Source organism: Drosophila subpulchrella, chromosome 3R (assembly GCF_014743375.2).
Source record: "Drosophila subpulchrella strain 33 F10 #4 breed RU33 chromosome 3R, RU_Dsub_v1.1 Primary Assembly, whole genome shotgun sequence".
NCBI lineage: Eukaryota > Metazoa > Arthropoda > Insecta > Diptera > Drosophilidae > Drosophila > Drosophila subpulchrella.
The window spans coordinates 16708349-16725105 of NC_050609.1; the positions used below are offsets into that span (position 1 = coordinate 16708349).

Consider the following 16757-nt stretch of genomic DNA (forward strand, 5'->3'; position numbering starts at 1 on the left):
ATCCTTTAAAAATCATTCTCAAATTCTTAAGGGATTTTTTCCCAGTGCACTGGCTGTAGAAGCAACTTACCTGACGTGCATATTTATAAACTAAGCAGGCATTCCAGCAGCATTTTCACAGGACTTTAAGCCGCACAAAAATAGCAGCCACTGGTTCTGTTTATAGATATGGATTATTTGCAGCAAAGCCAGTTGACGTAATTACGCGCCCTCGGCGAAAATGATGACAGAAAAATCCCCCATTCAGATGCCATAAAGCAAAATCCCTCGCCCACACACAATAGGGCTCAAATGGCGAAAAAAAAAATATAAACCCTCTTGGCGAATTAAATTAACACAAATTTGGTTGTTGTTTTCTTTTTAAATAAAAATGCATACATTTTGTTTATTTTCATTCGTTTTGCGTTCAGCGGTTTGCTTTCCTTTTTCATAAAAAGTCAAATTTACACACTAGATATCATATAGGTATTACATAAAATTGCTTGTAAATATTTTTACATTTGTATAAAAGTGGAAACTGAAATCGCAATCGCCATAGGACATTTGTCATAGTTGTGCTTATGCCTTGTGTTACAAACTACGGATTACAACTGGACGCTCTTACACACTGCTAACTATTATTATTTATGATAATTTTAATTATTTTTTCTCATCGCTTTTTTCGCTCGTTTCGAATTTAGTTTATGGTTAGCTTTTGCTTAGGGCTAAAAACTAAAAAGAATAGCCCCAAAAAACGCGGGCAGTCGGGAATGCTTAAAGTTTATAGATGGTTCGTAAAGGATCTCATCGTGAATACTTCCGCCGGCTGCGATGGCTCCTACTTTTTGTGCTAGAACATAAAACGTAAATTTAATTTGCGGAAAATAAGCAAGGCCCATTGGAAATGATCCAAAAAAAATGGAGGGAGAAAAACCAGATGCTGTGTATGCAAATGATAGTTAAATGCAAACAAAGTGAAATTATTTAATTCAATTAAATAAGATTTTTGTTATTTTTTTCTTTCTCTCTCTGGAGCTACTTTCGTATTAATTCAATTCTGATGGGCGATTTGTGTGTTGTTGTCGTTTCTTTGTGGTTGCTGCACAACATTAAATTTACAATTTACCAATAAATTCTTGCAATCTCTCATTGCGCGGTTCGATTCGATTTGTTTTTAATTTGCAATGAAAATATTTTGTTTTAATGCATGTACACTCTCATGATTAGTAACAAATGGGTTGCTGTAAAATGCAGGGGACACGTTATTTGCACAATTAATTAAAATTATCAATACATAAGCGAATATCGTAATATCGTACATACATAATATACATATGTATACAATTAGTGGTAGATTGTTATGTATAGAATATATATAAAATGATGACAGCGAGCCCTCTACACGCTGATATGTCTGTGTGGATGGTTTTGAGTCGGTGTTTTTTTTGTGCGGGAGGTTGTGCGTGTAATCAGGATTCGCTTGGATCACATATACTCATAGCCAACCCATACCCACCACACGGCGTATACGCAACTTCAACACTTTGGCCCATTTCCTTCCAGCTGCTAACCGGAAATCCCCTCTCCCTCCATCATCTACTTCTTTTTGCCCTTCCGCTTGTTCTTGTTGCGGTTATTGTTGCTGCTGCTGCGGTTGTTCTGCTTGCTGGATTCCGGCCTGGGAATTCCGCTCGTCACAATGTTGGACACGGTCCGCGTGGTGGTCACCACACTGGTGCTCGGCTCGTTGTCCTCGGAGCTCACAGCCTCTGTGGTCGTGGTGGTGGTCGTTATGGTCTCGCCCTGCTGACGGTCGAAGACCTGACGTTCCGATTCGCCTGCGCTTAGAAGCCGATTGAACAGTTCCTCTCCAGATTCACCCACCTTCTTTTTCTTCTGCTTCTTGACCACCTCGGTGACGGTGACCACGGAGGCACTGTCGCTGGGGGCGGGCAAAGTGTAGGTCCTTTGGGTCTCTACCACTGTATCGCCTTCGGCGCTGAGCAAATCCTCCACAGACTTGCGCAGCTGCTTTGAGATCTCGGCCAGGGCGCGTTGCTCGGCCTGCAGCTGGGCCAAGGTATCAGAGCCACAGGCAGGTGCCTCCTCCAGCTTGGTGTCCTCCTTGGGCTCCTTCTCCTCCTCCTCCTCCTCGTCAGTCGCCTCCCTGATGGTTGTATAGGTCTGCGACTTTTGTAGTTTGCTACCAGTGGCTAGGGTATTGAGATTCTCGATCACGTGGGCGCCTTGCACATAGGTGACGTTCAGCTGCTCTTGGGCATTGTCCTCATCTTCGGATTCATCGCTATCCTCGTCGGAGGAGTCACTGCTCTCCTCCTCTTCCTCGTCGTCTTCCTCCTCATCATCGTCCGACAATTGGCCCGCCAGTTTGGCAATGATTGTGTTGCGGTTGCTATCCTTAATCAGCTCCTCGAGCAGCTGCTGATTGCCGTTCTTGGCATCATCCTGGTCATTAGCAGCTGGTCGACCAAAGTCAACCACATCGTCGATGGCATCGCCGTAGGCGCTCTCCTCATCGTCCCGCGCGTCGCCATAGGCACTGCCATCCTCCTCATCCTCATCCTCGTGCTCATCCTCCTCGAGGCTCTTTTGCAAATTCAATTTGACGCGCTCGTTCTCCAGCAGCTCCTCGAGCACGGTTTTCATTTTAGCATTTAATGACAGCTCAGACCTGCCACCGCCGGCGGCTCCTGGCAGGACGAAAGTTTCGCTACGAAGGACGGCCATGGCGCCCTGCTCGAAATCCTCGTCCTCGTCGAAGGGCAGGCCACCGCTCACATGGATGGTGCGGGCACTCCCATCGCCTCCAATCACGGGATTCAAGACCTCCACAATGGTGGTCTCCTTGGCCAGGGTCTGGTGCAGCGACAGGGGAGTGGGCTTGATGCGCACCTTGCCGGATGCCACGCTTTCAATGGACGAGGGGCCATAGGGATCGGAGTCGTGGCGCAGGAACAGCTTCTCATTGTTGGCCTGCACGGTGACTATGGAGGCGGTGTCCTCCTCCTCCTCCTCCTCCTCATCCTCATAGTCGTCTTCATCATCATCTTCCTCATCCTCGTCCTCATCCTCCTCGTCCTGGAAGTCATCTGCCTGCAGTTCCAGCGGCGGTTGCGTGTCATCTAGCCTGACCTCGTCCTCCGCTTCGGGCACCTGCAGCTCCAAGGATATGATGCGCTCCTTGCAGGTCTCCACCTAAGTGTAGATGAGGCGGATACGTTGTGCATTCGGTTTGCCAGCACACTAACTACTAATGGAAGCAAGGCCAAGAAAGCAGAGCAGGCACAGCCACCACAACCAGAGAGCCAGATGAGTGTCTCTAAAGCTAATTTATACAGCCAGGTGGAAAGGCAACAGCTTGACGGGTGAATTGGAGGTGTGATATACAGAAAGTAAAAGCTACAAACTATATACATACGGTTGGCATAGTTAACATTAGTAATTATGGGTGGTGGTTAGTGGGTGGGTGGTTCAAAGGACGTGCAAAACTCTGAAAGTTCCAGTTGATCTGATCACGAGCTGGGCGAATTTTGAGAAGCTAGCACGCACAGGGGCAGCCTAGGCGTATACGTGATATGAGGCAAATGGACAAACGGCTGAAAAGGAAAATTGCCTGCATTTTCATCTAGTCCTGAGGGGGCAGGGGGGTTTTTTCGGAACGGGGCTTATACAGGACCACGATAAGCCGAAACTAAACTGCAGCTGACAGGCAATCCGAGAACAGAGCCTGCTCCTGCGACATCCTGCGGCGAATTCAATGCAACGGGGTCAAAGTTGCCTTCTCTCTTGTGGCGCTGCCCTAGAGCCAAGTTTTTTGTGCACTCGAATTACCAGAACGAAACCACAGATTCGGCTTCAAAATCAGATACGGCTAAAGCATCGCTTGCAGTCTGCAGAGATGTGATGCAGTTCGCAGTTGCAGCTGCATCTGCAGTTTTCCCCCAGCCAGAAGGTCTTCTATCTTGCTGTTTCTGATGGCACTCTTCCTTCCATCCGTTTTGCAAATTGAAAAAACAAAATAGCAAATACCCAAAAACCGGGCCAAAACACGTGCCCCCAGAATAACAATAGAGCATAAAATGCTTTGCGTGTTTGCCTGCCTTGTTTGTTTGTTTTTATATGCATTCTTTTTATAAGTATATATTTTGAAACTCATTAAATACCCCTGCCCATGCCAAACAAACAAAAAACTTTTGCTTTAATTTTAATGGACTGGGCCATAAAAAAGCCGAGCGTCATTATAATGCGTTTGCATACTAAAAATTGTATCCAGAATCAAGCCCCAAATGACGGTCGACTGAGTCGTTATTGCTTTATAGACACGTGACAACAACAAACCCTAAAAAGACAGACAATGAAACTCTTTGAGGGTTCGACCCCTAATAAAAAACCGCGACACTCAAATGGCAAACAGTAACTGGAAATCATTTTTCGCTGCGAAAACGAAAACCTTTTCGCGTAGGTGGCTGGCAAAAGTGGCTTATTGTCCTTTTTATGCGCTGCACTTCATCCTGCGAGCCTGCCATCCTTCCAGCCTGCCATTTCGAGAGTCCGCGTGGGCGTGAAGCACCTGGTCGCCTGGTAAGCCCGGCAAATGTCAACAAAATCCCCTTGGCCACTCTGAGTGCTTCGAGGATATTAAAATTTGTTTTACTCAACTTTCCGGAACCCAAGAAAGAAAACCAAGTAGCAGACAGACAGCCCTATCAGACCATAAAAATGATGAGCTCTATAAAATAATTAAGACGGGAGATGCTTTTGTACAATGAGTGTGCTTTTTGTAGGGTGTAGTGCATTAAATGTACTTAATGTGCAACCGGAAATGCGGACTACAAGGGGACAAAACGACGAACAGAAACCGATAATTAGGTGGGTGGTATACGCTATATAGGCCAATAGTAATGCTCAAAACGGAACTCAAAACGGTGCCAATTGATATGTACAATACGGTAATTGCTGGTTGGAATTTGATTTGCTGGCTCTAACCTCCGTCTCGATGATTTTCTCAATGTACTCGACGGTGCGCAGTTGAGGTCGCCCCGTAATGGGGCATGCCACCTCCTCAGTGCGGCGCACAATCTTCTCATCGAGTATTTTCTCGCGTTCGCGCACAATGACTGGACCATCGCTCGATTTTATGGCAATTTTTGGAAAGACTATTTTCGGCCGGGCCTGATTAGTTGGGGGATAGACAATAAACAAGATAGGTAGAGTGGGTGAGAGATGCAGGTATGGTATAGATATTATATTCAGCGGGGGGGTTTCCAATTTGCATTCATGGTACACACTTCCTCCAAACTCGATTTCGTTTGCCATTCTGATCCTTCATTAGTTACAATCGAGTATTAGTATATCTTGCGGTTAGTTAGTGAAGCAAACCATGTAGCTATGTGGGTTCTTTGCTTGGTTTTTTTTTTGGTTTTATTATGTTTTCAGGCAAGTTTCGGGCCATTCCTCCAGCTCATCGGGCACATATGTTAAATGGATATGGTTTTTTGGGTTTGGCTATGGGTTCGCTGGTTAGTTGTGGGGTATTACCCCCCTTGGAGAACTTACCTCGCTGGCCTTGGATTCGTGGGTGATCAGATCGTCGGTCATCTTGCGCATGTTCTTGATCACATCCTGGGCCTCCACGGCCCCCTGTTCCAGTGATCGAAGACGAGCTGCCCGCCAAGAGGCGCGCTTCTCAGCACTAAACGGATGAGAATCAAGGGATTAGCTTATATCCTTAGAACTTATCATCTATGGGCAACTCTACACTCAATCTGAACTCCAGCTTAAGCAAAACTAAATACTAGATATGATACTATTGTATATTTACAGAGGGGTAGATAGAAAGAAAGTGGGTGTGACTAGGACAGACACCGGCTAACTAAAAACAAAGATGTGGAGATATACATAGATATATACATATACGGAAAACATAGAGATTGCTTCGCATTGCCTCGCGTGAGTGGGTGCACTTTTGGTGTGGGTGTACTATATAGTTCATGGGGCTAGTCTGTGGCATTTGGCACGCCCACAAGGGGGCGCCACTTGACCTGTAACCTTTTCGAGGGGGTTTTCTGGGACTCTGGATCTGGACCTGCACGCATGTCAACTCGTTGACCGTCACGCTTTTAACTTACTTAATCATGGAACGGCTCTTGCCAGTGGGCGTAGTTGGAGTAGTTGGTGTGGTGGGCGGAGTGGGGGACCCTTTGTCATCCTGCGCCTCCAGTTGCCGCAGATACTCCTCCACCCTGAGTCCGGATTGGCGGGCAGCCGAGGCCAGGGCGCGGCGTTCGGCCTTCAGGGTTCTTATGGGTATCCTGCTGCCTCCTGCGGGCGGGGAGGAGGATGACAGGTCCGGCTGCTGATGAGGTTCCTCCTCCGGAATCGAGGGCTCTTCGGGCTGGGATTGCGGTTCCTGCTGCTGCTTCTTAAGCCGCTGCTGCAGTGCCGGTGGAATGACCACCTTGACCTTTGGCTTGGGCAGCAGGGAGGGCTTGGGCGTATCAACAGGAGTCGCCGCCTCAATGGGTCTCTTCTTCTGCTTGGGTATTTTGCTGGGGGCATGTGGCATTGTCTGCGCCAGACTTTCTTGTGCGGTTCTGTCATAATTTTTGAGAGTTGGTTTTCGTGTTCGAATTGTGCAAAGTAAAACAACAACACACACATTGAATACACATATATATAAAATTTAATCAAATAATTTGCTTGTCAAAACCAAAGGGGAGTTTCGGTGAGATGCGGTTAGCACGTGATATGAGCAGTTACAAAACATAATGACATTAATTTCTTTTAGTCACACTTGTGTGTACGTGCCCCCTGGAATCTGGAATCTGTGCGAGGGTCTGAAAACTTTGTGGCATAACAAGTCGAATTTGTTGTAATTAAAAACCAAGAAACATACTGCAAAGTTGGCAGCTCCAGAAAGGAGCAGCTCAGTGCCCCAGTAGCCGGCGAAACCCTGACAAAATCACTTTTTGAAAAACTTTGCCAACAAGTGCAATAACATGGCAGCAGGAGATTAGCGTGCCGAGGAGCAGAGGATCCTGTCTGTGGAGTCGTAAAACTTGGCAAGCGCTGTCTGCCACTATATAACTATGTGCCGGGCAGGAGCATGGTGGTATGCAAAATTAATTTTAAAATAAAGCGCCTTAGAACTATTTGCAATGGGATTTTGGCTGGAATCCCTTCTCCTGTCTGAACTTTGTGGCCTATCCTATCGGGTTTTTTATATGCCATCCTCCTTCTTGCCCGCCTGCCAAACTGACTTTTGTCTTTAACAAATTGCTACACACTTTCAATTTAACTTTAATGCGAAATTATTCACACAAAGCCGGGGCTACTACTACCACTAGTGCTACTACTACTACTACAACTTCTGCTTGAGTGATTTATGTTTTTCAATTTGAACGCCGCCGGGCTCCTTGGTCCTTGGGTCCTTGGAAAAAGGAGAGAGCGAGAAACTTTTCGTTGAAACACTCTCGCTACCTACGCAAATGTCATGCCTCACGAATCCGACGAGCAGTTGCCGGTATAAGGGGGGCCAACTAAGGTGGAGTAGCTCCATCGCCTGACCCCGGGAATTGCACTTATAATATTCCACGGCGGAATTCTTTTCTTGCTCATTTCTTTGGCTCCTTTTGTGCATTCATTTGTCCTCTCGACTTTTAAATGAACTTTGCCCCGGCACTCGACCGCGCCGCCGCCTCCTGCAATAATAATCCTAGCCGTTCCCTGGGTATTCCAGCCAACTTTTGCAATTGACAGATTTATGCAATGCCCAATGAAACTTTCCTTTTTCATCCCCACCAATCCTACCCATTCATGGCTCTAAATGATTGTTTTTCATCTCTCAATTGCTAATTGCTCGACTCGGCCGCCCATAATGATGAAAGCCAGCATAGTAATCAAAAACACCCCCAATAAAGTCAAGTGGCACTGGGAAAAGAGGTAGTTGTTCTACATAAATGATGCAAAAACCACAACCGAAGAGTGCTCGAATGTTGGTTAAAGTTAACGAATTAACAATTATGCAAACGTGGATATTCAATAAATTGATTGCCATAAAGCTAATTTGACTCAATCGCCTTTATTTCTAGATCAATAAATTGTACTTCTTTTGTGTATGCAAAATAACAGAGTTACATAAATATGTATGGCACAAATCGATGACAAATACGTACATATGTGGATGATTAATAGTTATAATAATAATGATGGTAATGATATAATGCTTGTGATTCCATAACCGTAGTCAGTAGTAATATTAATACATTGTTAAGCAGTTCTTATTTATGTGGTTCCTTTGTTCACAGTTCTTTTAACATATAAATATTTATAAAATATATCGAAAATTTTAACACCGTTGCTTGACTATCGTAAAACTTAACTAGCTGGAGACTTTAGGAATACATATGCCTTGCTGAAAGCTGGTTTTCGGAATACGGCTAACTTAAAGTCAGGAACTTTAAGGGCTAGACTTTTTTCAATGTTTAAAAATAAAAAACCTGGAGTCCCTGTAAATTAGTTTAGTTGTTTAATTGCGTTATTAACGAATAACAATCACGGTAAATGCAGCGTAATCCAAGGATTTACAATCGCCTAGGCGATAAGTCGACATTAACCCGACAATACCTGCGTGTCTGACTGCGAAATCGTGACTTTATCTACTCACATTAATCTATGGCAATTAAAAGGGTGAAAGTGCCAAGGGGCCAAAGGTGACAGTACGCAAAAGAACATGGCAAACTAATGAGACTTCTTGTCCTGCTCTAAAAATCATTATTTTTAATAACAAACATTTTCAAAAATGCAAAATGCATATAAATTATGCAAGCAACACACAAGGCACTGGAGTTCATCTGTGTGAAGGGGTGTTTAGTACATATAAATATACGTATATGTGGGGGTGTAGTATCTGTGTGAAGGTCCTAGAAGTGCTGCAGGTGTGTGAGTGTGCAGGAGGTGTACTGAAAAATTTCAAGTGTAGCCAACTCAGACAGACTAGTGTAGTTGTTGTTCGGAAAGTTGGGCAATTTGAAAAGAGAGAAATAATTAGGCTAATAAAATGCAAAAGGGAGTGGCGGGGCAGCATTAACACCTGCCTCTTAGCCCATATCAGGTGTGAGTGGGCGTGGCTGTGCGGGGGCGTAGTTGTCACTCTATAAAGTTCACATTTCAGCGTTACGGGTAAACATGTTGCGGGTTTTCAGTATACGGGTATAAAAAGTTTTCGTGTCGTAGTACAAAAATGACTTTATATTGCAGATTAGTTGGTTTACTGCGTTCGCTTCAGTAGTTGTAACTTATGCTCGGAATAAAAGTCTCGTTCGAAATACACACTTTACATACATAGTACTATATATGGTATAGGTTACACTTAAAGCTATGGTTAATAAACGTGTCACATTCGCACAAGTCGTGGTGAGGGTGTCAGAGCTTAGTTTAGTTTAACTTCTAAATACTGCTTCGATTTCTTCGAGTGGATTCCTGCAAAAGTGGTTGGGAGAAGCAGAAACAGAGAGTTTTTGTGGTGTACAATTAAAAGGTGCAGAGAGTCGAGCTAATTGTAAAATAATAAACACACAATGCTTTCTTTGGGTCCGAGGATTTCCACCGCTTTATCTTTTGGTTTGGTTCTCTTCTATTCCCTTTTTTTCCATGGGGATTTTCTTCAGTCTTTGGATTTTCCACAACTTGTAATTAATATTTATGTGACCAAAGAAGTAACAATCTAAACAAAACAATCAACCAAAACGCATACCACTAACCAAAAAAAAAAAAAAAAAAAAACGGAAAAAAATTAATAAAATAGACTGAGAAAAGGAAAACAAAAAACATCATTAACGCCCTCATTTTTAGCTTAAGGTCAAATTATGCTTTTATATCGGAGACACAGACAACGGCACCCCGAATTTGCATACGCCGCGGAGCGATCCATTTGAGGAACGAACGAAGCGCCAACGCCATAAAATATAAATTAATTTATGCGCAATCAACAAAACATAAATATTTTCATCTGCATAAAATCACAGAAACGTCCAAGAAGCAAACGGCCGCAAACATACACATTTAAATGTAAAAAATTTAATATAAAATACCGAAAGAAGAGACAAAAACCGCGCCGCCATCTCCAGTTGACCACCAAAAGTTCAGAAATCGAAAGACACACAATCGAAAAATATAAAATCCACCAATTGTCTTGTCGCTGCCAATATTTCAGGGCCAACAGCAACCGCAAGCCAATTGAAAGCGAGAGCGAGGGAGTATGTATTTGGATATATTTATAGATATATATTCCAGCCATATCCGGCGATCAGCCATCAGCGGAGTGGTGCAAAAGATAGTGGCATTTGGAAACAGCCGGCCAGACCGACTAATAATAGTTCATAAATTATCAAACAATAAATTAGACGATTAATGCACGACTAAGAATTCGATTGCGTTTTGCCGACAATCTTTGAGACAGACAACGTTTTTTGTCGTCACGGAAGCCAATTTGATCTTTTTTTGTGTCGCCAAAAAAATTCATAAACACGGATCTGGCGAGCCTTTTGTGTTCCACAACTTTTATAGATTTAGACGAGTTTAATTTGAATATAAATACAAATAGTTTGCCGGTTAATTTGATATGGGTTTTTTCAGCATATATTCTACTTCTCCATTTTTTTTACACAATTTATGCATGGAAAAAATATAGACAAGAACAGGAAAGAAGAACGAAACTAGTAGAAATTCTTGCTAGAAATTTATTACAAGGTTATTAACATGTTTATCTTCTTTTCCTCGTTATGAATTCCAAGGTCGCCGAGCCCAGGCAACATAATAACACACATTTCAATTTATTATATTATGCATGTAAAGTTGTAAAGCCAGCTGGCAGGCGGGTTTTTTCTATGGGCTACATGTGGAAAGGGTGGAGAGGTCGCTCCCGAAGTTTTTGGCAGCTGGGCCCCAGCCAATTCCGAGCCAAGGTCTTCTTGGCCAAGTTGACAACCAGTCTGCTGGCAGGGGAAATTGCGCCGAATTCTCCGCTTTGAGGGAACTATGAAATCATGGTTTATTTATTCCGAAAATTTCTAACAAATTAATGATTAGTTCCTGTGGTTCTTTGATTTATGCGGAAGGTTAGCCAAACAAATGCCGTGGGAGATATAGGTTTCTATGGTAAAATACCTTAAGTGTTGACGCCTCCTTTGAAATTCCAACAAAACACGCCTTTGTAATGCAATATAAACGCTTGAGTGAAATTAGCCATCGCTTTTGTGTACATTCGCGTTTATTTTCATAGCTCTATTCTTAGAGTAAATTTTATTCGCAAGCACACAGGACCATGGAGTCCTTAAATGTCGGCAACTTGTTGTCGGGCTATATGATATCTGCTGTTGTCATACGTGGCTGCTTGTTTTTCCTTCTACATAAGGTTTTTCTACTTTTTGGAACCAGTAAATACTCTTTGCTAGCAGTCTCTTATATATTTTTATATAAAAACTTTATAAATAGTTTTAGCTTCAGGTTAACCTTCTAAATTAAGTTCCTTAGCTTTTTGAAATCAAGTAATTCACTTTTAAGCGGAAATAGGAATAAATTACATCATGATATAGTCTTAGCTTCAGGTTATTTCTTTATGACGATAGGTCAAGCAACTGTTCATTTGTTCTTTTTGGGTTATTGACCCTCGGAAAGGGTATTTCTGAGGCGACCTTTGACTCATGCCTGATAACTGTGTGCTCTTTTTAATGTTTTCCTGCAACAGCTTTGGGGCGAAATTGTATTAAATTACTTTGTTGTTGCTCATTATATAATGTTGTTAGAGTCAGCCACTGGAACATCGCGTGGGGACGACGAGTCGAGTCGAGTCGAGTCCTTCAACCAGGCGAAGCACATATGTGTGAAAGTTGGCTGATAAGCGCCAGTGTTCCGCGTACAAAATGGCTGCCATGTGGGTGGTTTGGGAAATTTTTAGGGAGGGTTCACTGCAGTGGTTGTGTAAAGACCACCTGGCATAAGCTTTTAGTTTCTTCCATTGTTCAGTTTTTTGTTTGTTCGCCGGTGGTTGGCACCAGTAGCTGCCTTTTGACACAATAGCCTGCTGTGGTTGCTACGTGTTGCATGCCACCGACAGTCGTCAAGTGGCCGCCACCACTCCCACACCACCCACTCCCAATGGCGCTAATTATAATTGCCTGTTTCAGCGGCAGGACATTAAAATATCATTATTATACGAGTGTCTTTTTTTCGAGTTCTTGTGTTTTTGAGTTCCTCGCCGAGATTCATTTGCGGCGCTTAATTCACTGCAACATGCTTAGCATAAAATCATCGATTCCCAGCGGATACTGAATTATGCGTACGTGTTGCGTGGTGCTCTCTTGACGGCTCGTTTGCCGATCCATTGCGAATGCGAATCCGTATCCGAATCAAAATCTGAAACCGTAAACCTGGCCCCGCCCAGTTGAGTGAGCAAACGCACAAAACGCAATTTGCGGAATGCCCAAATGAAGTTATTCAATTGTAAAAACAGCTGGCATTGTGCCGCAGGGATTTTCAGTGGATTGGAGTGAAGTGAACACCCACACGGAAGGAACCACAGTACCAGGAACAAATTTAAAGGGCAAGGGTGAAGGGTGCCTGGCCTGAGGACGTACACATTGCGTATACGCAATGCCTGGGCGAAAAAATTAAGTAAAGCAGCGGAAATACTTACACTTTTCAGTTCAACCACTCCGACTAGATTATCATACACACGAGATGAAGATGAGATTTGAAGCCCACCGGGCGTGGTCTATGTACTAAAAAGATTTCCACGCCAGAACCATAACATGTTTTGCCGTCATTTTTCCCCAGAACTCCTCCTTACTCAGCCTCACTTTTTTTTTTTTCTTATTTTTCACTTTTTTAAGTAGCCTAACGGCTGAGAGCCTGGCTGCGATTTACGAGTCCATACAACGCTTAAGTGCTACATAAAACTTAAACTGCTTAGGGCTTACTCGCTTATAATCGTATGCATGTGTGTGTGTTCTGGGGGGTGTGTACTTACTATTAAAGACCTCTCAGCTATAGATCGCTATCCCTATTTAATAACACACTAAGTCTCAATGATGATTAGCAGCTCCGTCAGTTGACTGCATGGGTATAGTAAACAGAATGATGGTGTTTTGTGGGGTGTTTTGTAGTGTAGTGTAGAGTGTGTATGCAAGGCATCTAAACTTAAGAGCAACCCATATATTTGAAAGCGTTTTGAAGTTGAAAGAGAACCGGCACCAGAACCAAACCAAAAGCCAGCGGAAAAACTTGACCAATAAAACTAAAAATTGAAATTCGAATAAGAGATTAAAGTAAGCAAATGCACAAACACCGTGAAAGTGTGAGTTTTGTGTGTATGATGGTGTGGGGGGTGGGGGTTATCATAATCGCATGGGGTGAAGGGTGATTGATTGATAGATAGATTGATTGATTGGGTGGGTGGGTGTTTGTTTGGTTTGCGTTGTGTGGGGCGTGTCTGTGCATTCAGATGTAACATAAAAAGCGCATAATGCAAGCACCAATAATCCAAAATGAGGGCTCTGCACATCCGCCACTCACCTCATGTCCTCCGCATCAGTTAAGTGCCCCAGAGCGGCGTTGTCAACAGAATCCTCCGCCTCCTCCTCCTGGTCGCTGTCATCATTATCCTCGCCGCTGCTGTTGTCATGGCTCCTCTTCTCCGCGGCATCCTTCTTGTCAATGTTGTCGTTGGCGGCATCCAGTAATCTGGAATTCTTATCACGGCGCAATGTTGCAATTTTCCTCTCCTCCTCCTGTCGCAGCTTTTCCACTTCATCCTTTGACAGGAATGAGAAAACTTTGTCTGCCGAGGGGAAAAATGGGAAAAACACAGAGTATATAAAATCAGTGTGAGCTAGGGACGGCCACCGCCCCGCTATTAAGTTGGGAAATTAAATAAATAGCGATCCGATGCAGCTTAGCCAGTTAGCTGCCTAAGTGGATTCCACCTCATCCTCCTCCTCCTCCTCCGCTCCAGACTTTGTCATGCAAATGGCGTTGGGTTGAACTCCTTTCTAATTAGGACCCCTCATCCACCCACAAGGCCAAAGGTGACGACCACCGCTGAGGTGGCTTGGCAACCGCAGATAAGTGGTTTGATTGACAAGTTGGGCCAAGAAGTGAGATTTAAGTGGCCAGACCACTAGGTTTTACCAGGGCAAAAGTCCACAGAGAGACATTCTCAATCCAACCAACCCCTCCCCCCCTTTGGCACTCATTCAATCATGGAACTTTTCCCGCCAACCACTGGGAAAACTCACCTGTCTTTTGTGTGGGCCTGTGTTGATCCTCCATGGCTGACTCAAAGAAGCGTTTTTTATCGGAAACCGATTTAGGCACTTTACTCGGTGTTGATGTGGGCTCTGCAGCAGCAGCTCCAGGTGTTGACTGCAAAATGGAAAAATGTTTTTCGTTAGCAACTCAACGCACAAGGATTTTGTTAAAACGCCAGAAAAACCAAGGGAAAAAAATCAATAAAGAGATGTAGCAGGCAGCCCGCTGCCATATTTTCAATTAAATGACTGGGAAAAACTGCAATTTTCAAAGCCAGCGCTGAAAAATCCGAAATGGCCATAAAGAAAATTGATGGCACTACACAAGTTTATTAAAAAGCAGACGCCAGAAAGGGGCGCTTTGGTTTGGGTTGGGATTTTAGCAGGATCAGCCATAGGCTGGCTCAATCATAAAGTGACCAAGCCGACATTTTGGGGCTGTCCTGCACTCGGGGCATATAATTTACAGTGGGGTCGGGGTTTGGTTCGGTGGCTCCCCTGGTTCTGGGATTGAATTGGAGAGGGCGCAAATTACAGCTGCGTGGGCTGGGCTAGAAGGGAGCGAAACGAACCGAACCGAACCAAACCAAACCGGAGCAGGCCATTTATCACCCAAAGTCGTGTGTACTGTCGGTTTTATGCTTTCATGCAATTCCTCGTGTTGGGCAACATGAGACACACAGTAGCCAGATAAAGGCAAGTTGGGTGGATAGTTAGTGCCTGCAGACTACGACGACAAAGTCATTAAATGGTGGAGGGTAGGGGAAATGGGAGGTTCAGAGGACCAAGGGCCGAGAACCCAGAACCCAGACGAAACAAAGGCAAACAGGGCAAAGGCCAGCGTTAAACTGCACAAATTGCAACCTTATACCAAAGTAGTACACAGAAAAAAATCGAAGAATCGATTTGGTATTCGCATTGATAGTACCACTGTAAACTGTTAACTTGATATTGAAAAATGTAATTTCTTTGATGTCCTCTCATCGAAACTTGAGTAATTTTAGCTTGATATTGAGAAATGGTATTTCTTAAATTTCCTCTCTTTGGAAATTCTCTAAAATTGAAAGAGCAGGTCAGCATATTTAAGAAACTCTCTGAAATGTATACTGAGTTTCCCTAAAATGATCATCATATCTTATCAATTTTTTTCTCTGTGTAGGGTTCGAACCTCCAGCTAGGACCACTAGACCACACCAGTCCAGTCCTAGAGAGCTCATAAATAAACCAAGCTGGAGAAAGGATGTGGGGGTACAATTGCATGGGGAAAAGTGAAAGCAGCAGAAGGAGGAGTGCCAGCCATCGAGCTTAACTGAGCTGTATTTTTAGAAGAGAAATTAATTTCGTATCGGATTTTTCGATTTTCAATTAAAGCCAATGGAGGAGCTGGCTGGAGCTGGTTTATCAGCATCAGTCTGCAGTCTGCCGGAGGAGCTAGCTCAGCAGTCCAGCTAATAGGAATTTATTGAGCCATGAAAGTGTTGAGAATGTGTGTGTTTCTACCCGAACCCGAACCCAGTGTGATATGTGTGTGCATTTCAGCCCTATGCCAGCGCATTAAAAGCCAATAAGCCATTGAATTATTCAGACCATGCGAGCAGTGTTAGTGGGTAAGAGATTTTCGTATATGTACTTGGGTGACATCAACGATAAGGCGTTGATAGGGGATCCAAAAAAAAAAACACTCCTTATCGCGGGGCAATTACGACCACTCTGCGATAAGATTGGAACAAAGCGAGCAGAACAAGATATGGGGGACATTAAAAAGGGGCAACCAGTCGAGAGTCAAATCAGTGTAGGGCCAGGTGCCAAAGCGGCAGGTTGCTAACCAGTCTGCCCCACTTGGCCCATTAAAGTCATGGCCTAATTAGATAAAAACCGTAAGTAAGTCAAGGTCACTGAATACGGGGCTATTATTGCTCCCCCATTCAAACAATCGTTTTTTCGACTTCGGGAGGGGGGTATTTGGACAAGACAAAATGAAAAGAGCCCACGAAACGCAAATAAGAATAATACGCAATGTTTATTTGCCTTAAGGTATGCAATTAAAAATGTTCAGCTTGCTTCTTTGTCTTGATAAAATAAATTAGCATTAAAATCAACTTAGCAGCGCTACGGCGAAATTAACTTTATAAATTGTAAAATTGTGTTTTCTGTCTGTTTTTCTGTTATTTCGTTTATACTCGGGTATTTTTCTTCGTTATACTACTTATTTATTCGTTGGTTTTTCGTGTTTTTCTGTTTGGATTTTTTATTATTTTTTTGTTTAGCAAAATAATAAAAAATAACGAGGGCGGCGTCGGCGGCAGCAGCAACAGTAGTAGCAAAAATTAATGGGCCAGTGGGCGTGGTAACTGCAGGTGGGCGACCATAAGCAGCCAACTGTTTCAATCAACGTCAAATTAAACTTGGCCCGAGACTGAGGTAGCTGGCAGGTGGAACCAGGTGAACCCG

At 43.7% G+C, this 16757-nt stretch overlaps 1 protein-coding gene across 21 annotated transcripts in view; it reads right to left on the reverse strand.

The window, feature by feature from the left end:
* Window positions 1-341: 341 nt before the first annotated feature.
* The window catches only part of LOC119545835 (protein lap4), a 71322-nt gene continuing 54906 nt past the window's right edge, over window positions 342-16757 (reverse strand). For 13 of the 21 annotated variants that reach the window (XM_037851833.1, XM_037851832.1, XM_037851809.1 and 10 more), the window contains 6 exons: window positions 14295-14421; window positions 13573-13837; window positions 6129-6593; window positions 5557-5692; window positions 4987-5172; window positions 342-3195 (listed from right to left, as the gene is read on the reverse strand). In XM_037851833.1, coding sequence (XP_037707761.1) covers window positions 1576-3195; window positions 4987-5172; window positions 5557-5692; window positions 6129-6593; window positions 13573-13837; window positions 14295-14421 — 2799 coding nt within the window. In that variant the 3' untranslated portion in view covers window positions 342-1575. Of the gene's footprint in view, window positions 3196-4986; window positions 5173-5213; window positions 5506-5556; window positions 5693-6128; window positions 6594-9228; window positions 9481-13572; window positions 13838-14294; window positions 14422-16757 lie in introns of those variants that run through there. The other 8 variants (XR_005219134.1, XM_037851834.1, XM_037851853.1 and 5 more) reach the window with 8 other exon arrangements.